The 21,170-nt window shown below is 41.3% G+C and overlaps 1 protein-coding gene across 2 annotated transcripts in view; it reads left to right on the top strand.

The window, feature by feature from the left end:
* pvrl2l (PVR cell adhesion molecule related 2 like) overlaps positions 1 to 21,170 on the top strand; it is a 424,999-nt gene that overhangs the window by 173,552 nt on the left and 230,277 nt on the right. For both annotated transcript variants that reach the window (XM_086178170.1, XM_086178169.1), the window contains exon 2: positions 7,680 to 7,792. In XM_086178170.1, the coding sequence (XP_086034296.1) occupies positions 7,680 to 7,792 (113 nt within the window). The remainder of the gene's footprint in view (positions 1 to 7,679; positions 7,793 to 21,170) is intronic.

Here is a 21,170-nt window from a genome sequence, read left to right as displayed (position 1 = left end):
AACAGAAATTAACAAAATGATGGGGGTCAACGTGATGCACAGACACCACCAGATTTCATAACAGCACACGACAATTTTTCCTTTATCATACTATTGTGCACTCCTTACCTCACTTGTTACTAAGACACTTATAGTTTTATCACTTGTTTACTAAGACACTTTATAGTTTCGCTGAGACACTTTATAGTTTATAGTTTATCTTATTTCTAATTCTGCCTTTTCTTTTTATTATTTATTACTGTTATATTTTCTGTAACTCTGGCACAACAATTTCCTTCGGGATTAATAAAGTTGTTCTTATCTTATCTTATCTTAGACAAGTATCATAATTTCTGGACTATTGAGCGCACCTCAATATAAGCCGCACCGGCTAGCCGATCGCTATCTCTGGCTTCCTCCTGCGCACTAAAACCATCAAAGTCGTCGTCTTTGGTGTCAGAGTTGAACGGACTCAGAATTTCCCGGTCATTTCATCGGTCCGATGTGATGTGGATAAATGTTTTTAAAAAGTCCATATATTAGCCGCATTGTTGTTTACGTGAAAAAAGTCGTGGCTTATCGTCCGGAAATTACGTTGCGTTGTTTTTATCGAAAAAGTTAAAATTTAATAAATAGTGTCAATTCAACTAGTTGTTAACAATCATTAACAAGCAGGTTTTGAAGGCCCCTCTTGCCCCGTTCTTCGAAAAAAAACAGGAAAGTAGAAATGAAGTAGAAAGGAATTGGGGTGCTTCCCAATACGCCATCGTACTTCAAGTCACAGCTCGTTTATGTGGGTCAGGGTTTTGGGGCTGGAGGGGGGTTTGTGAAGCTTCATTAGATTTGTCCGAGCCGCGAAGTTGTAATGAGACCAAATATGACGGCCGTCATTTAAACTCACGCAGCCAACGTGCCTGATTGGACACGCGTTATTGAAAACTCGGCTACGACCCATCAATTTCATATGGTTTGCTGTTTAATTCCTCTCATTTAGCTCCGTTGTCTCGTCCGTCGCGCTCCCTATTTCATCACCTTTGTACAAACCATCCAAGCTGTCCCGTTGCTATTTAGGACTGATGTGTTTGACTGAAACACAAATCAAACCCTCCACAGGAGTCACACCAACCATGCCATTATATATTGAAACTATAAAAGTTGAATAAATTGAAACTATAAACTCTAGTTCTTTTTATTGAAGTTTTAGACTCAGCTTTTATAACATGTCATTCTCATGTCTAATTTACTCAGTTATTTTCCTGTTCTTCATCATATTCACTCCCTGATCTACCTTTTATTTCACTTTATTCTTTTTGATGCGTTGGAAAATGCTGGACGATAGGACATGTTTGGCAGTTTTCTATTAGCAGACTTGTAAACAATTAGATTAATAAATCATAAATGACTTGACATAAATCTGTAAATATGAACAAACTTATTGGCTCTGTGCGATAAAGTCTAGTATCTGAATTAAGAATTTCCAGGGGGATAATTATTGTAGACCTTTCACAGAGCCGATGAAACGGTTCGACCACTTGCTTGCAGTTCCTCGTGGACAGAGCAGTGAAAACTGAGAGTAAAGGATCTTATTTCTACAAACATTAGCACTTCTGCTTCACCCCTGGGAGGCCAGTGGTTCAACTCCTGCAGGCTCCATGTCCTCCCTGCATTCCAGGTTCTTTTGTTTCTTCCCACAGTCCAAAAACATGCAGGAGGTTCATTGGAAAGCTTAATATGCACAGATGTGTGAATGGTTTTCAACTCTCTGCCATCTGACGTTGTCCAGGGTGAACCCTGCCTCTTGACCAATGACAGCACGGATAGGCTCCAGCCATCCCCGAGACCCTGAGATAGACAATGAATGACTGAATGAATGAATTTCCCAAAACAACCCTAACCTCCAATAGATGTCTTCAATCATAATCCTCAACAATATCACACCACCCATGGCGTTGTTTCATTACATCGACATGTAATCTAAAGTGGGCGGTGGTGAGGCACATTTCGTTTCCTTACAAGGTTGGTGGTTCAACTCCCAGCTTATCTGTCTGCATGTCAAAGTATTGTTACATATATTACTATATTACTATTACTATTACTATTACTATTAATGGCCTGGTTCGGGTCTTTGGATGGCAGCTATCAAGTGTAAAGCACTTTGATTACGCAGGGAAAGCATCCTATTAGCTGACACAATAACAGGAAGTTACCTCACAGGAGGAGATGCATTGAAAAGAAAGAAGTAGATCAATAAATATATAACCCTCGCTCCTGGATTGTCGGTGTCTGAGCGTTTATGTGAACAGAGGTGAACTCCTCTGCTGAATAATATGTTAATTCATGGAAATTGAAGTGTACTACGCCGCCACTCAACATGCAACCTTTGCGTCTGTAATGCGGCTGCTCATCTCTATTATCGATGAATGCAGAGATAGGACAGCGTTAATAGTTTGGAGTGTTTGGATACTTATGCTTGTAGTAAAGCTTGTAGTAGCTAGTATCCATATTTGAATGCATTCTTCCTATTTTTATTTGTGCCACTTAGCCATACATGTAAATTTCCCTGAAAATGCAGATATATATATTATAATTGGTGTGAAATAACACAGAGGTTACGGTGACAGTCGCGGCCACTTCTCCCGGTATATATCCAAAAATATCCGCGGCGCATACACTCCCTACTTTCCTCCAGCCAGGTGTCATCCACTTGTTATTTCGGGGATTAAAAACGGATTTATCCACTGGCAGAGATACAAATACTAAGACAGGTCTCTGCAAATTCTAGGAGTTGTCTTCGTTAGAAATGCATGGATGTCAGGGAGAAAACATATATATATATATATATATATATATATATTAACGTCGCTCGCTAGTGCAGCGCAAAGGGTTTAATTGATGATAACTCGTTTGACTCAAACTTCCCCATTTTTTTTTTCTCCAATGAGTTCTTTCGCCTTCAACTCAAGTGTCTGCCAGAGAAGTGAAAACAACACTGAGTATTCCATGGCTGTTGATTTCTCGCTTATATGTCGTAATTATACATTTCTTAGTCTTCCCCAACCATCCGGGGGAACTATCTCACGACTGATCTTATTCCTCTTCTCCCTCTGTGTTTCTTTTACTAATGCTGCCATGTGATGGAGCTCAACCGGTCAATCTCCGAAGATGGATCCGCTTAGTTCTCCAGACTGCTGTGTTGCGCTGCTGTATTTTCATTTAAAATGTGTATTATTATGAACTGAAAATTACAAACTGAAAAAAAAAAAAAAAAAAAAACTATTTTCGATTTAAATAAACCTCACGGACAAAATCTGTATATTTTTTGCCATTTTCCACCTTTTCATTCATTCATTTTCCATGCCGCTTATCTTGCTCCCAGGGTCACAGGGTTGCTGGAGCTTCTCCTAGCTGACATTGGACAAAAGGCGGCGTTCAACCTGGATCAATCGCGGGGCCACAGAAAGATACATTCACGCCCTCATTCACGCGTCATAAAGACGTCATTTTGAAACTCACAACCAATTACTGCCATTCATACTTAGTATAGAGCAAGCATTAACTCTCATTCAGAGGCTTAATGATTGCATATTTCTATACAGCTGTATAGAAATATACTATCATTCAGCTTCTTATTCACATGTCATATAGACATGCAACCATTCACGGCACGTGTATGGCCATCCCGTCAGAATCGAACCTAGAACCTTCTCTCACCCACCACGGTGTTGCCATGTGTTCGAGCATCCAAATTGGAAACTTGTTCAGACCATTATTTTTTTTTTCTTTTTAAAGGTGAGACTTTTCCCGTGTATTCTCGCGGAATTAATTCCTTATTTTACCTCATTCCGTTCCACTTACCCATAAAATGTTAAACTGCTTCCAAACACCTGAATTATTCCCCCCCAAAGTATTTAGCTCCGTCTGCTCTCCGTCATTTGCTTCTCATTACAGCTTCTTTTCTCGCCGTCTTTGAGCCCACTTTTTTTTTTTTTTTTCAAAAGAAAAAAAGAAAAACTTAATTGACTGTGTTGAATAATGTTTTATGATTCGCAGCTTTGGTAAGATCACTTAGGCAGTTTTACATTTCAAATTCTTTAGCCTTTATGAACGTTGGGGGGGGGATTTGTGGGCTGATGTGTTTAATTAGGGGAAATTAATCTGTGTGTTTGTGGTTGAAAGATTAAGAAAGCAAAGAAAAAATTGCGACGGGAGGAGAGGAAAAATAACCGAGGCCCAGATTAATGGTTCTGTTTGTTTTGGCCGTTGAAAAAAAAAAAAAAAAAAGAAAAAAAAACCCTCATCTGACAGGCGGTACTTTGCATTTATGGGTTTGTGTGTGTGTGTGTGTGTGTGTGTGTGTCTGTCTGTCTGTCTTACAGTGGAAGTGGATAACTCGTTTGACAGCTCTTTGTCTCCCTAAGGCTAGATTGCGGTTCAATGGCTGAGTCAGTCTCATATGCACTCACATAACAATGAGATGCTGTGACACACACACACACACACACACACACACGCACACATACACTCATAGTTAAGCAATCTGATGCCTTTTTCTCCTTCCCCCCTAAAAATAAAAACCCAAACATGTCTGCACACATGGGCGGACATGTAGATGCTCGAAGACCATAAACCCGAAACACCCCCTTCAAAACACACACACACACGGTTTACACTCTTACACAGCGTGACAGTGTTTTACAGCTGATTTGTAGGCCGAATCCCCGCCTTTTCACATCCATGTTGTTCCATGTAACATATTGTTGTAATCAATCTCTCACACACTAAGAGGCTTTTTTTTTTATCCCCCCCCCCTTGAACCACCCGGGGCTCCCGAGTAGTTAGCGGGGCACTTATCCACTTTCCTTGCGGAGAGGGTTCGCAGCCCCCTCTGCTTTGCCCCTGCAAGAATTTTATCTTTGTAGACACAGAGCCTGGCTGAGAGGAAGAAAAAAAAGGATCTGGAAGGATTTCTTTTCCCGAGTCAGCGGGGGGTTTATGTCAGGACTCTGGATCGCGACATGAGCGCCAGGCAGACATTAGTTATCACAGTGAAGGAAGGAAGAGGGTAAGGAAAGGATGGAGGGACTGATTAAAACTAGTCCTTGTCAGGCGGTGTGTTAGTGTAACTTAAGCGATGGTCGCTGATGAGGTGGCGCTGTTTAAGAATATTTCCAATCCGCCGGACGAGCAACGGAAGGCCGCGGAAACGTCTGTCGAATCCCGGATCAACGTCCTCACGTGCCAAACACATTGAGCTGCTGGACGTGGGCTGAATAAGAGTATTTCTGTGCATTTTATTTATTTATTTTTTTTTTACAAGGTTATTGATTTCCTAGAAAACTGATATGTTGTGTTGGATGGCGGCAGAGTCATCCCTGCCAGCAAATAACCCATCAGAATAAGCATCTATTGCAAAGGAGGATGTGGCCATGGTTATAATAAACCGATGTCTCGACCTGGTTTACAAGCCTCCTCAAGGTGATGTTTTCTACTACATCTGTTTTATTCGTCAGATTCCTATGGGGTTATAGTCTTGCACCCCTGGAATTCTTGTGTTTTGGAATTCAGTTACATGGCTCAATCGCTCACAGTGATTCTTTTTATGATCTTCTTCTTCTTCTTCTTCTCCTTTCGGCTTTTCCCTTCAGGGGTCGCCACAGTGAATCAACTTCTCCATCTAACCCTATTCTCTGTATCCTCCTCTCTCACACCAACTACCTTCATATCTTCTCTCACTACGTCTATAAATCTTCTCTTTGGTCTTCCTCGAGACCTCCTGCCTGGCAGCTCCAATTCCAGCATCCGTCTACCAACATATTCACTATCCCTCCTCTGTACATGACTGAACCATCTCAGTCTGACTTCTCTGACCTTCTCTCCAAAACATCTAACATGTGTTGTTCATCTAATAGACTCATTCCTGATCCTATCCATCCTGGTCACTCCCACAGAGAACCTCAGCATCTTCATCTCTGCGACCTCTAGCTCTGCCTCCTGTGTTTTCGTCATTATAACTGTTTCTAGTCCATACAGCATCATTGGTCTCACCACTGTCTTGTACACCTTTCCTTTCATTCTGGCTGATATTCTTTCACCGCCCATTCCAACCTGCTTGATCTTATGATAATAGCAATAATAACAATAATAATAGGCTGGTATGGTAGTGGAGTGGATAGAGCTTCAGCCAAACAGCACAAAGGATCCCTGTTTGAATTCCCACCGGGGACTTGCATGTTCTCCCCGTGTCTGTATGGGTTTCCTCCAGGTTCTTTGGTTTCCTCCCGCACTCCAAAAACATGCGGCAGGTTAATTGGACAAAATGAGATGATCTCCCGGATGTATGGATGAGAGACTGAATGCTTGTCTGTCTGTATATGTGGCTCTGCGATTAACTGGCAACCAGTCCAGGGTACCTCGCCTCTCGCCCGATGGCCGTTGGGATAGACTCCGGCATCACCCCGCAACCCTGTGTAGGATGGCTGGATTATTATTATTATTATTATTATCTTCCATTTTTACAAAATAGAAAACAAGCTAGCTAACAAAATAGATAAAATGTATTAAATGAGATGGTGATTGGGGGTGTATTATACAGGACTGTCTCAGAAAATTAGAATATTGTGATAAAGTTCTTTATCTTCTATAATGCAATTGAAAAAACAAAAATTACTTTTTCATGATATCCTAATATTTTGAGATAGGATTTTTGAGTTTTCTTGAAATGCAAACCATAATCAGCAATATTAAAATACTAAAAGGCTTGCAATATTTCAGTTGATTTGTAATGAATCCAGAATGTATGACATTTTTGTTTTTGTTATTGCATTACAGAAGATAAAGAACTTTATCACAATATTCTAATTTTCTGAGACAGTCCTGTATGTTTGAATGTCTCTATTTGAATTGAATGAATTAAGGAAAAATTTGGGCATTGTAGCCACAAAGGGTTTGACTTTTTCAGTGGAGCCCTTATTACATAGTACATACTTGCATTTTAGCAAATTGCTATCTGGAACAGGTTCATCAATCATACAATAAGGAGAGTTTTGAGAACTTTCAAGATGCTTTTTTCCGCCACTTAACTCCAGCCGCCCTTCTTGTCATCTCGTGTTGATATTTGAACACACCGCCATTTGTCCTGGCTCGGTTCGCCAGCCGTCTGCTCTCGACGATATATTTTTTTCTACAGTGCGAGCAAATAGCTGATGGTGTCTTCGATTAAATTTTAAACAGATTAGAGTAGCCGTACTCGAGCCCGCAGAGGTGTTCCTACAGGCTTTCTCCCCCAGCGATGCCTCCTGGTAGACCCACTCTGCAGTAATGAAGAGGGTCTCAGTGAAAGACATTTGCCTGAGACTCAGCCCGAGGCTTGCTGTGAAAGTCTTGGGATTCTGAATATTAGGTTTTCTTTTTGTTTTTTCACCGGTATGTTTATGCCCTTCTCTTTTTCGCCATCGTAAATCTATTAAGCCCTCATGTATATTTTACGCGTCAGTCCCACTTTTTCACCCGAAAATGGAAGAAAAATATAATGGTGTAGTACCATAACAGTAAACATATTCACAATACTATCAATGTTCTCAGCCTCTCTTGATTTCATTGGTTTTAAAAAGCTGTTTGACGCTTTAGTGGATAATGGCAGACATTTTGTTGGATAATTGCCTAACCTTCCCCTCATCGCCGGCTTTTCTTTTCACCCCCAGGTATCCGGGCTCAGAAAGTGCGAGTTGAAGAGGAGCTTGAGGCGTATCCAAAGGAATCGGTTGATCTCCGCTGCCAGTTCATTGAAGGAGAAGGAAAAACCAAACTCACTCAGGTAGGCTAATTACAGATGAATGATTTTGCTAGATAAATGGGAAACACTGACGCTGGGAATTATAATTATCATAACTTTACTGGATTGAGGTTTTTTTGGTTGCTCTTCTACAACAGTTTAAACGTTTTGAACCGTCATCACTTGTTTTTATTCACCTTCCTTGCATGCGAAATTCCCTTTGACTTGTTAAAAAGTTGCCCAAATAAAGAATAATACACCAATTGATAGCCATAATGCTAATCTAACTTATTCGTTTATGCTAACGTTTGCAATAATAAGAAGAGCAAAGTCGTTGCTGTCATGGCAGAGCCAAGGTTTGGAAGTTTTTGAGTTTTTTGCTTTTTCTTGACGCCTTGTCAGGGCAGGGTGCCTTTACCGTTTGGTGCCTGCAAACTATTGTGTGATTGGTCAGAAATGTGAAGTGCATGTGGTTAATGCCGAAAAGCCAAAGTGTTGTGTTTCTTGCCTGTCCCCCGCTATGAACCACATCTAGCAAGAAGTATAGACAGACAAATGGACGAGTAATTCTTGAAGAGATGTCCAAACATAGTGTTCGGATGAGAGCATCTGTCGCAAACGATGTCAAAACCTTTGCAGTAAATTTGTAAAGGCAAATAAGGCAAATAAGGAAGAACAGGAAGAGGGAGTCCATCCTAGCACTGTTTGCTATCATGGCAGCAAGTCAATCCTCCCACCAAACATCATGACCAGAAACACAAACCAGAAACCTTTCTTAGCGTTTTGTTGCTGCGCTATTTTTGTTTCTGTTGGATTCCTCCAACTCTAAAAAGAAGTTGACCTAATCGGACCCAGTTGCTAATACTTCCACTTTTCCTTTATTCCATGGTTAGCTCCATGCAGGTGCTGCACTGTCTTAACATCTCCAGCAAGTATAACGAGTAAAGCATTAAGAATACAATTTGTATTCTCTCCATATGCAGACACACCTCATACAGCCTTATGCAATCATTTATATACAGTTTTTTTTAAGATGCAAAGCACATTTCGAACAAATTTTTATCCTTGATATATGGAAAAAATGTCATTGTATGAATATGAGAGCAAGAAAATCAAAATTGGAAATTTGGAAATACGCTTTATGACGCTGCAGCATCCTCTGAGTTGGCGCTGCTCACTACTCTCCCCTTGAAGAATGCATCACAGCTTCGAGCATCCACTCCTCCCGGGTAGTTTATACAGTATGCGTATCTCCTGTCGCGTTGTGTGGCATATTTTTATATCTTTTTTAATAATCATCATTGGCCCTAAGAAAGCAAGTGGTAAGGTAAGTGGTTAAGCAAGAAAGAAGATGCTGTCCGAGGAAATTATAGTGAAGCACGAATGTGGTAGTAGATATCTCACGTAAATATAAGTGCAATCCACGATATGTACCATCCTAAAGCAAAAGGGTCTTTTCAGTTTTTCTATTTTGATATCTTTATTTTATGAGTTTTAGGGGGTTGTAGTTACTGTTATTTTGAATGGGTAAAATTATTTTAAGATACTAAAAAATCATCATGCAATCGCACTTTTGGAACAGATTAAATTAATATCTTAGGAGACCACTGTGTTAAGTGACTGATTTCACAGATAATAAATCTGGTATTAGTGTAACTACTTGATTCCAGGTCTGTATAAGACATAGATTTGTCAAGGAAAACCGCGTGTTAAGCATGAACTAGCACACATGAGTCCTCATCATCTGGAAACCGGGGAAATTTCAGCAGGTCATCGCAAATCATCATCTTTGCATAATAGTGGAAAATTACCAGGTAGCAAATCAGGTTCGTGCGAGAAAATCAAAAGATCAAATCACTGGTCACCGTAGGACTTCCACGACAGATGTAAAAATAGGTAAACTATTTCATGAGTGATTCCAAGCTGGATTTGTTTTCCTTTTTTTTTCCATCCACATGAAATCTGTCAAGCGTACCGAGAAGGACTACGTCGGACTAACCCACTCTGCCTCATTACTACTTCACTCTGTGCCATAAAAGCACCCTGGAGCTCAACTGAACCTCCATAGTGACTGATTGGTCTATAATTTTCAGCCATATAGAGCCGATGATATTTAAATTGTATTTGACAACCTCACCTACCCCTGCAATTATCATACCTATATTTGTCACTTTCATTTTTTTCCTTCTTTTTAGTCTTACACTGCATGCTATCGGTTGTTTTTTTTTTTTTCCGGCTGTCTATTTTTGGCTTTGCATATTTATGTATTTTCATCGTTCTCATTTCCTTTTGCCCTTTTTACCCTGGTTCCTCGAGAGGAATGTACAAAATAAGAAAAAGCAGAGATGACAGTAAATCTCTGCTTGTGCAGTCAAAGAGGCATCTTGGAAGCAGAAGCGTTTTCATTGCTCCGTTCGCATCAACGCATGATTTGTTCAAGTACAGTATGGCATGTAGGTCATTATCCTTTGACTGTAGTTATCTCCTCTTCCGAGGGTCCGTTATTTAGGTTGCACAGACAGTTGTTTTTTTTTTTGTTTTTTTTTTTTGTCATTGTTGCTGTCTTTTATCCATTTTATTTCATTTCATTTCCATTTTTCATGTTTTTGATTTTTTATTTTTTTTTCATGTATTTAATAATAATAATGATGGACACTCATGAAGAAGACAAACACTGGACCTAGATATCCCTTGCCTAGACGTAGGTCACCCAGGCCCACTGGGAGGGCCTCGGTGGCCTGGTAGCCTGGTGGCCGAGCCTTCACCCATGGGCTTTGGCTGGGCACGGCCCGAAGGATCGACATGGGTCCCGGTTCCCCTGGGCTCACCACCCACAAGAAGGGCCAAGGTGGTTGGGTACAGTTTGAGCCAGGTGTTGGCCCGAGTGGGGGACCTTGGCGACCCAATCCTCGGTCGCAGAAGCTGGCTCTTGGGACGTGGATTGTCACCTCTCTAATGGGGAAGGAGCGGCTGATGGGGAAGCGGCTTTGGTGGTTGCCGAGGTAAAAAATCGGGCTTAAGACGAATTCAGGGAGACCAAGAAGAACGACTTCTGGTTGGCATCGAGGAGATTCCGGTCCACCATGCGGCGGCTCACGAGTGGGAAGTAGTGCTCTGTCAACAAAGTGCGCAGTGGGAGCAGGGCGCTGCTGACCTCAACTTGAGACGTTGTAGATCAGTGGAAGGAATACTTAAGAGGAGGGTCTGCCGGGTCAGAGGAATATCTCAATCCCGATGAAACACCTTCCAATGAGGAACACATTATGTGGATGTTAGGGATAGTGCTACATTCAGATGATGTGGTTTTGTTGGCTCCATCAGGCCATGATCTCCAGCTCTCACTGGGACGGTTCGCTGCCGAGTGTGAAGCGGCCAGGATGAGGATCGGCACCTCCAAATCTGAGACCATGGTGCTCAACCGGAAATGAGTGTGTCCTGCCCCAAGTAGAGGAGTTCAACCATCTTGGGGTCTTGCTCACGAGTGAGGGAAGGATGGAGCGGTAAATCAACAGGGCAGCGTCTGCAGTGAGGCGAAGCTCTCAATGTCTCAATCTCAGGTCGATCCATGTTCCCACCCTCACCTATGGTCACGAGCTGTGGGTAGTGACCGAAAGAGATTGTGGATACGAGTGGCCAAAAAGAGTTTCCTCCGCAGGATGGCCGGACTCTCCCGAAGAGATAGGGTGAGAAGTTCGGTCATCCGGGAGGAGCTGACTATGCTCCTCCGCATAGAGAGGATTCAGATGAGGTGGCTTGGGCATCTGATCAGGATGCCTCCTGGACGCCTCCCGGGGGAGATATTCCGGAAATGTCCATCTGGGAGGAGACCATGGGGAAGACCCAGTACACGCTGGAGAGACTATGTCTCCAGGCTGGCCTGGGAACACCTTGGGGTCCCCCAGAGGAGCTGGACCATGTGGCGGGGAAGAGGCTCCTCACTGCTCCGGCTGCTGCCCCCGTGATCCGACTCTGGATAAGCAGCAGAAGATGGATAGATGGATAAAAACATTGATTCAAAACAAAAACAATGTTGTTATTATTGTAATTATGGCCACACTTGGCAGAGCAGTGTAGTATATATATATATATATATATATATATATGTGTGTGTGTGTGTGTGTGTGTGTGTGTGTGTGTGTGTGTGTGTTTATTGATGTATAAATACACACAAACATTCATGTATACTATACACACATACATGCATACATACATACATACATACATACTGTACATACAGTCATATATGAAAGTAAACAGAAAATTTGAAAAAAATATTTTTTTAAATTTGCCAGTCTGCAAGCAGGATCAGACAATATCCACTCTCATCTAAGTGTAGCTTGCATAGCTAAATGGCTCCTATAGTGCTTTTCTCACAATGGTTTACAAATTGATTTCAAAACGGCCTCACTCATCAATCGAAAGACCAACATAAACACACGCTTTTAAACAAAGAGGGCTGAAGTAACAAAATAAACCGCTACTCTGCGTGGCAGGAGCAACTGCGGAAAGGTCAATAACTTTGCTTGAGGACAATTCGAATAGAGATCCTTATCCACATAGCATCTCTACAATTTGACCCCCTCTGCCTCTTCAGCAGCCATTCGTCCGGACCTTAAGAAAGATCCAAAAGTTATCTTATCATATCGCACTGCGCCAGAAGTGAGAGAAACTCCCACGTATCATATAGAGCGTTCAATGCACTTGGTAGCTGAAGGACATGGATGACCTCCTTGTAAACAGATGTGTTGTCTTTTCAGTCCTTCTACTAGTCTGCCAAGGTGATCATTTTATATTAATTTAAATAATTAAAATTAAAATATCTCAGACATTTGAGTATCCGTCAGGTGATTTTTTTTATAGTGAGTTCAGAATTTAATTATGGAATTTGATTACTTTAAACCAGGCCGGGAGTTGTAAAGTTGTGATTGTGGATGGGTATTTAGTTTTCGGCAAAATCCCCACCTCTTGTTTCTTACATTTCTGCTAGCGTTTAAATCCTGTCCCATCTCCGGAGCTGACTCAGCTCAACCCGCGGCTATTTTCACGCCAGATCAATCCGATTACTCCGAGAGGGACAGAAACATAGGGAGTCCGAACCCCTAAACACGGTTGATAACTTTCCCCTCATCACCCAAGGTGGTCCGTTCCAAGGGGAGGCGTACGGATCGATTCAGTTGTGCTTGTCTCAGTCGAAAATGGGATCGATTTACAGTTTGTGTACATCCAAACACTGAAATGGCAGACAGGTGAAAGCTTTATTATGTCTTTTTTTTTTTTTTTCCTGTAATCTACAGCCACTAATCTAAATTGACAAATGGATAGGGTCTTAATTGCTTTCCCCAATCTGTGGTTATTGTCATTGATCATCATTTGATTTTTAAATGATAATCCTTCCTCCTTGTTCTTCCTGTCACACAAATCTGGAAATTAATGAGGTAAATGTCACTAAATATCACCAACAGTAAGCTTTATTTTCGATTCAGTTCCATTCGTTCTATTTTAAGTATAAATACGAGATGTGTAACTCAGTTTTTATGAGGATCCCAGAACACTTCAGAAGCAATGAAGACTATATTGCAGGGCTGTCTCATTACACAGTATTATCATTTTTTTCTACTTTATCAGTGTGTACATTCTGGAGTAGGGCAAAATAGAAACAGCTTACTTTGAGTTTTTCATTTGCGGGAATATAAATACATTTTCCAATTTCATTAGGGCTCTTGCTTTGAGAACGTCGGGCGATGTAGTGATCAAAAAGCCTCTCCGAATATCCATTAACCACCTGAGAAGCCGGCTTTTGTTTGATTTAGAATTTTTAATTTCTGCTTGCTTTGTGGACTAGCGAGACCTAAATAAGCATGAAAGTTACCATTTAGTTTGATCCGGTTAATTCAGCCACTAATAACAGACCAACATCGATACCTAATGAATGCTGCGTTCTTATCTCAGGTTTTCCATTGTTTTGCTTTCCCCTATATTTCTTGTAACTTTTGCAAAATGTTTTGACTCTATAAAAAACAATAAATAAACAAATCAATCAGCTATTTGAATAAAAAATAAAAATAAATATGTGCAGGAATATGTATTTGGAAAAGGAAAATAAATAAATAGATACATACCACATACGTACATACATTACAAATTCAGGACCTTTTTTGGAAAAAGTAAAGCAAATGAATGTATGAATACATGCACGAATGAAAAATAAATTTGCTAAGTAGATTCAATTTTTAATTGAGTTCAAAAGTTCAATTGAGTGTCTCTTTGCTGTTTGTGTCCATAAAAATGTTACGTGTGATCAAACCTTTCGATGGGGGGGGGTGAGATTTTCTCTTTACAACTTTACCTTCTACTTTACTAAGACGTCCTTGGTTATTGTGTACACAGATATTTGGCTCCCTACAGCTGAATGGTGAACTTCACATCAGGATTCACCTGAATGTTATTTTTCGATTTCAGAAATGGAGGCTTTATTGATCTGATTTTTAAAACACATGTGCGCCTGCTTGGATGTGCACAGAAACACACCGATGCATATGTGTTTTTCTTTAAAAATCACAGCGTGTCTCGGCACCAGGAATGCACATCAATTATGGCTAAAGAGTCAAGATGTAGAGGTGTATGTAGAGATGTATGATTATACCTTATAATGAAAGTTCAAGACCCTAGTGCTCGCCCACCGGGCGGTGAATGGGACAGTCCTGTCTGATCTCCAGGATAAGGTCAAGCCACATGTCCCTTACCATCCCCTCCCATCTGCCACCTCTCGGCGACCGTCCACCCCATCACTCAGGCTGCCGATCGAACCGGTCTCGGCTCTTCTCGGTCTTGGGTCCTCAGTGGTGGAACAAACTGCCGGAATAGGTCAGAACAGCGCGGTCGCTGCCCATGTTTCACCATGAGCTGAAAACATACCTCTTCACCAAGCACTACCCCACTAATCGCACTTAGCCCCCAACCCCCCTCAAAAAAAAAAACAAAAAAAAACTAAGAAATAAATGTATGTATGTATATGGTTTTGAGATGGCTATTTGGTAGAGTGGTCACTTCTGATGTCCGACTAGTGGTACTTCAGATCTTCGGTGACTGAGTTGCACTTTTTGTAAGTCGCTTTGGATAAAAGCGTCTGCCAAATGACTGTAATGTAATGTAATGAAAGCTAAACCATATAATTTCACAGACAGAGGGCGATACATCGCATTTTGTAAAGCCATTCCGATGAAAGGGAAGTCCTGCCGGGCCATGGGCTCGTTTGGTCATTGTTGCGTCCACATGCGGTCTGCAGTTCTATGGTGAATGGTCTCCACTTATGTTACACACCCAACACATTGCGGTTTGAAAGTGCTGGATCACATTTACCTGTTCACACACACTCTGATGGCAGCAGAACTGTGCAGTGCAAGGTACTAACCAGGAAATCATGAGTGACTGAAGGGGTTAAGTGGTTTTGCCACTTAGACATGCTGAGAGGGGAGCAGTTTTAACTCTTTATTTTGTTGGTTGGTAATTTCTTTTGGTTTGTTCTCATGGTAACACATCGTGTGAGATAACTTCCTGCTGTGTCATTTCCTGTTATGGTGTCAAGCTGCTAACTAGGCCATCAGGAGCAACTGGGGGTTCAGTATCTTTCCCACTTTAGTATGCAGACCCGGGGAGCCGGGTGTTTAACCGCCAACCTTTCCGATTTTAGGGAGCCACAGCCACCCTGAGGCTCCTCAAAAAAATGAATTAACAAATCAGGTTAGACGGTACCCCACCCAGCTTGCATCAGATTGAGAACCAGCATCACCTCTGGCAGGCCGTCCAATAACTCAGCCGGTGTCATCATTTGGCGGCGCTCGGCAGACACTGTGGAAAGTGACATTTGAACACATTCCGAAGAGCTCATTTTTAAGGCATCAAATAAATGGTGGACCTGATACATCTCATTCATATCAGCATTCAGGAAGCCCCTTGGCGTGTCGGCATCTGCAAATGATACACTATAAGAGGAAGATGAAAAAAAAAAAAATAAATCAGGCGCTTCATGTCACGCAATCCATCCTTCACCTGAATGATGATTCCCACCAGAGCCCCATAAGACGATACGGGTCCATTTGCCTCAAGCTTGCATCACCCTCCTTTTGAGCATAGCCTTCTTCATAATCTCGTCGGCCCCGTCTACCACATTTACTGTTCTGACTCTTGTGTCTAACTGTGTTTTTATAGCATTATCGTAAATCTCTTGGTGTTTTATGGGACTGTGGAGGGCTTAGATTGTGTCACTGTTGTGAAATACTTGAAATAAAACATGAGAAAGTGTTGATTGACAGTTTAAAGAAAATAACTGGAAGGTATGGCTTCTCTGAACAATTCTTTTGCAATAAGGTCAGGTGTCTCAGTTCTAATATTGAGCCAGGGTATTGTCTGCGTTCTTTTTAGCAAGGCATTGTAGTGAAACGATACCTTTGCACCCTGGATTTTTATTCATCCTAGATTCCTGCTACTCGCATTATATTATGTAGGAGCCTCAATGTGTTCACCCATTCATTCTCTCTATAGCTTATCTTGCAATCACGGTGGCAGCGGTGCTTGGAGCCCATGCCGGCTGTCATTGAGCGACATCGATCATAGGTCCTCAAATAGACCATCCAGACCAAAAGACACGTCTGGACAATTTAGTCTCCAATAATTCTATTGCGTGTTTTTGGGACCGTTAGGAAGAATAAAAGAAAAAAGAAAGCTTCCGTTCGATTACAATTTGGTGTAATTGCCAGCAGATTAATCCTGCTGAGCCAAAACTGACTTAAGCTACTCATACATTAGAAGACGTTGAAATATTTGGAAAAGACTCATGAAAATCTGTTGGCTCACACTTGCTCACATCTAAAGTATAGTTTTTAGAGTTTTTACAAAGACTGTTTATCTTATAAGGTCACTATTTACAAGACTACAACTAGATTCTTTTTACATTTTTTTCCCACCATGCCATTTTTTCATTGGGTATTTGCAGAGCCTCTGCTATTTTATGGCATCACTTTTTCTTTTACACTCGGTTGTGAAACTTCGGAGAGTTCACGTCGTACAGGCTGGGCTGTTTTTCCCATAGCTCCACCGTCCGCTCCTCTTTTTGGATGGTCCTTCGCCGTTCACGTCCATCTAGACTGCTACCAAATACTGTCTCCAATACTGTAAAGACTGAAAGACTTGTGCCAATATCAAACACCTCTAATATTGTCATAAGCCCAAGACTCGTAAAAGACTAACCTTAGACTCACATTTCCACCTTACTTAGTGACCAAGATGACAGGTGCATCAGTAAGACTCCTAAAATTCCCTTCGACTTTCTGTTTTACGTCTGCCATTGTGCACATTGTCAGGCGTAAGCCTAGCATGAGATAGCTCATGGGGGCGAGGGTTATTATTTGGACCCACTAGTAGCTGGGGAGAAAAGGCAGGTGCTGCAACAATGACAGAGTGTTGCACACTTGGGAGATTTATTTATTGTGAAACATTCAACAGAAAGAAGACGGACCTTGGTACTTCTGAACAGTTTGTCAAATCAGATTTTATTAATACGATGCTAAATTGCAGCAGTTGTGTGATGACCCTTTCCATGTGAAGCAGGTCTGGACTGCACTCTAAGATGGTCTACAGAAACCCAAAATCCCCCCATGAGCATGAACACTGCCTCTTACTGGGCAGAAATCTTGGCTTGATCTGAGCTCTGGCCTTCTGTGGGCGGCCTTGTCTCGACCTGTTGGGGTAGAAAAAAATTTGACTAGGATAGAAGGACAGAGAGATCAAGCAAGAGTGTGATAGTGACAGGAGGGCTAAAAGTTACATGGTTCTAACTGACATGATACAATAATATTGTTAATATTCATAAAAGAAAATATGGTGGGCGTCTGGCAGGAGATCAAGCCACGCCCCGTGGGAATCTGTGATATGAGTTTGCCCATTAAACTACTAGTCTGAAGAATTTATGATCAGCAATTTATGACGAAAAGTACTACTAATATGAATACTACTATTAGTACTAATAATCATGAAAATGATGTTTTTTTTGTATCAAAGAATGTCTGCATATTCTATAAATAACCACATTGAAAAAAAATACAAAAAAACAAATTAATTCCTCTTCGACCAAATCATTGACAAATGTAATCCAAATATTAAAATAATAAATAAACAAATAGTTGAAAAAACTAATAAATGAAATCCAATTAGCAAAAAATATCAATTAAAGCATTGGAAACAATAGATAAAGTCATAAGTGAAGACAACTAAGAAATAATGACGATAATAATAGCATTATTATTGGATACGAGATTAAGATAAGATTAACTGTATTGATCCCCATCAAAGAAATTCCTTTGTCACCGCAGCATAACAGTTATAATGTCAATAATTAGAAAAAATAAAATAAATGTTAAATTAGAAGACAGAAGATAGCAAGACATCCATGAATAAATAGACTGCAGGGAGAACAACAGCAGCAACAACATCAGGGATAATAATGGACAGCTTAATGGAACAGTAAGAGTGAAAAATACACAACCAGAACTAAACAACAATATGAATAGAGTGATAATAGCAATGAAAAGAAATAAATAAACAAAAATAGGCAGGATGCGTGTGGCTTGAGACCAACAAGGATAAGAAAGATAGCAGAGTTAGGGCATAACATGTGAATGGATGAGGGAGTGAAAGGGGTAAGGCAGTGAGGTTGTTGAAGCAGCACAGATGCACCTCAGGCCGGTCAGAGTTGTGTGCTGTCCAGACTGTTGTCATACAGTCTGATGGCCGTGGACACAGAGGAGCGTCTGAAGCGTTCAGCTCTGCACTGGGGTGGGATGAACCGTCGACTGAATGAGTTGCCCATCAGCCACAGCTCGTCATGCAGGGGGTGGGAAGGATTGTCCAGGATAGCTCCCAGTTTTTCCCTCACCCTCCCCACTGCCACCAATTGTAGATAGTCCAGGTTCAGCCCTGTCACCACCAAGTGGGATTCCCTCACTATCTTGTTGTGCCTATTGACCTGACCAGTCCTGGCACCACCCCACAAGCGCACTATACCGAAGAAGAGTGCGCTGGCTACTATAGACTGGTAGAAGGTCTTTAGGAGCCCACTACAGACGCCAAATGACATTAGTCTACTCAGGAAGAACATCCTGCTCTGAGCCATACTGTAGAGAGCATCATTGTTGTGTGACCAGTCCAGTTTGTTGTTGATGTGGACCTCAAGTTACTTGCAGGAATCCACTATCTCCACCTCTTCACCCTGCATGGCGATTGGTAGCTGTCTGCTGTGATTCTTCCAGAAGTCCAAAACCACCTCCTTGGTTTTGGAGATTTTGAGTAGGAGGTGGTTCTGGTTGCTCCACTCAACAAAACTTGCGATCAGACCTCTGGACTCCTCCTTGTCTTCAACGTTGATTTATCCAATGATGGAAGAGTCATCAGAGAACTTCTTGAGATGGCAGGGACAGAAGTTGTACCTGAAGTTGAAGGTGAAGAGGGTCAAGAGTAATGGAGACAGGACAGGACAGTACCTTTGGGCCCTCCCGTGCTGCATACCACAACCTCAGAAACACAACCATCCACCCATATCATGCATCGATGAAGGGACATAAGTGCAGACAGGATAGGATGAGTGGGAGGAACTGCAGATGTCTATTATGGGATACGGGCTGGCTTAGCGCTAACTACGTATAAGCTTTCTCAAAAAGAACCATTTTAAGCCTGATTTAAACAAAGGGAGGGTGGCAGCATTTGTCTGTTTACATTTTTCCCAGCGCTCTGTCACTCTGATCACACAATCTGTATCTTCTGACATTTTGTGTTTCATCTGAGTGGGTGGGGTTTCAGCCAATTGTGTTCTCAAAAATGTTTGATGTGCCGCTTTGGTCAACAGCCACCTGAAAACAAAATGATGGAGACCCGAATGTGTTTTGGCAACACTGGCTACATTTATCACAAAGTTATTGCAGAATAATAGAGTGCTGACATTCACAGGAGATAGCGGTACAAAAATGAGAGTTAATAGATTTTCAGTCTCTACAGAAGTAAAGTGGAAAGTTAGAATATCAAAGGGGGAAAATGACAATGCTAATTTTGTATTAGAATTCATTTATTCATTTATTTATTTTTTTTTGGCAGGTAGTCAATGCTGCCTAGCATTGAAGAACCTGATCAACTCTGGCACGTCCATGCAGCTTTTTGCCTAATCATTGGCGCCTTTATGTGATTCTTAGATTTACCATGTCATTTTATTGCTCCAGACAGACCTGCCACATCATCGAATCCATTAGATACCCAGGGATTATTACTTCAGGCAGCTTCATTTAACAAAGTGCACAACGTGATAAAATTGTTTTCCAACTTGTCCTTCGCTATTTCAGTCACAAGTAGGTGTCCTGATCATTGATCTCCAGTAATATATATTTTTTTTATTCGATTCAAGCTATTACTTATTTATTTATAATTTCATTCAACAAACTAAATTATTATAATAATAACAATAATTATTATTATTGCTATTTTGCTGTCGTTAGTATTTAATTATTAGTTGTATTATTCGTTATAATAATACGAATGAAAGAATAATTTTAATTATTCCCTCTCCTTCTTCTTTCACCTTTTCCCTTCAGGGGTCGCCACAGCAAATCAACCTTCTCCATCCAACCGTATTCTCTGTATCCTCTCTCATTCCAACTGCCTTCATATCCTCTCTCACTACGCCCATAAATCTTCTCTGTGGTCTTCCTCAAGACCTCCTGCCTGACAGCTCCACTTCCAGCATCTGTCTACAAAATATATTCACTATCCCTTCTCTGTACATGACCATCTCAGTCTGGCTGCTCTGACCTTCTCTCCAAAAAATCTGGTCCTCTGATTGACTCAGTCCTGATCCTATCCATCCTGGTCACTCCCAAAGCGGATCGTAACATCTTAGCACCCACCTCTCTAGATTTTCCACAACCTGTTTCCTGTTCTCTCCATAGATCACAATGTCATCTGCAAACATCATTGTCCATGGAGATACCTGTTTCACCTCATCTGTCACCCTGTCCATCAACACTGCAAACAAGAAGGGTCTCAAAACTGATCCCTGATGTAGTCCCACCTCCACCTTGAACTTCTCTGTTACCCTACAGCACACTGCACCACTGTTTAACAGCTAGCATACATGTCCTGCACCAGTCTAACATACTTCTGTGAACCTCCAGATTTCCTCATACAATACCAGAGCTCTACTCTTGGCACCCTGTCATATGCTTTTTCTAGGTTTACTAAAATACAATGCAGCTCCCTCTGGCCTTCTCGGTGCTTCTGTATTAGAATTCTCAAAGCAAATACTGCATCTGTAATACTCTTTCTAGGTATGAAGCCATACTGCTGCTCACAAATGCTGACTTCTGCTCTCAGTCTAATTTCC

The sequence above is a fragment of the Fistularia commersonii genome, chromosome 30 (genome assembly GCF_037954325.1).
Source record: "Fistularia commersonii isolate RoL2024-O1a breed Wild chromosome 30, RoL_Fcom_v1.0, whole genome shotgun sequence".
In the NCBI taxonomy this organism is placed as follows: domain Eukaryota; kingdom Metazoa; phylum Chordata; class Actinopteri; order Syngnathiformes; family Fistulariidae; genus Fistularia; species Fistularia commersonii.
The sequence above is the reverse complement of the archived record's forward strand: the minus strand, read 5'-3'. Positions and strand labels throughout refer to the sequence as shown.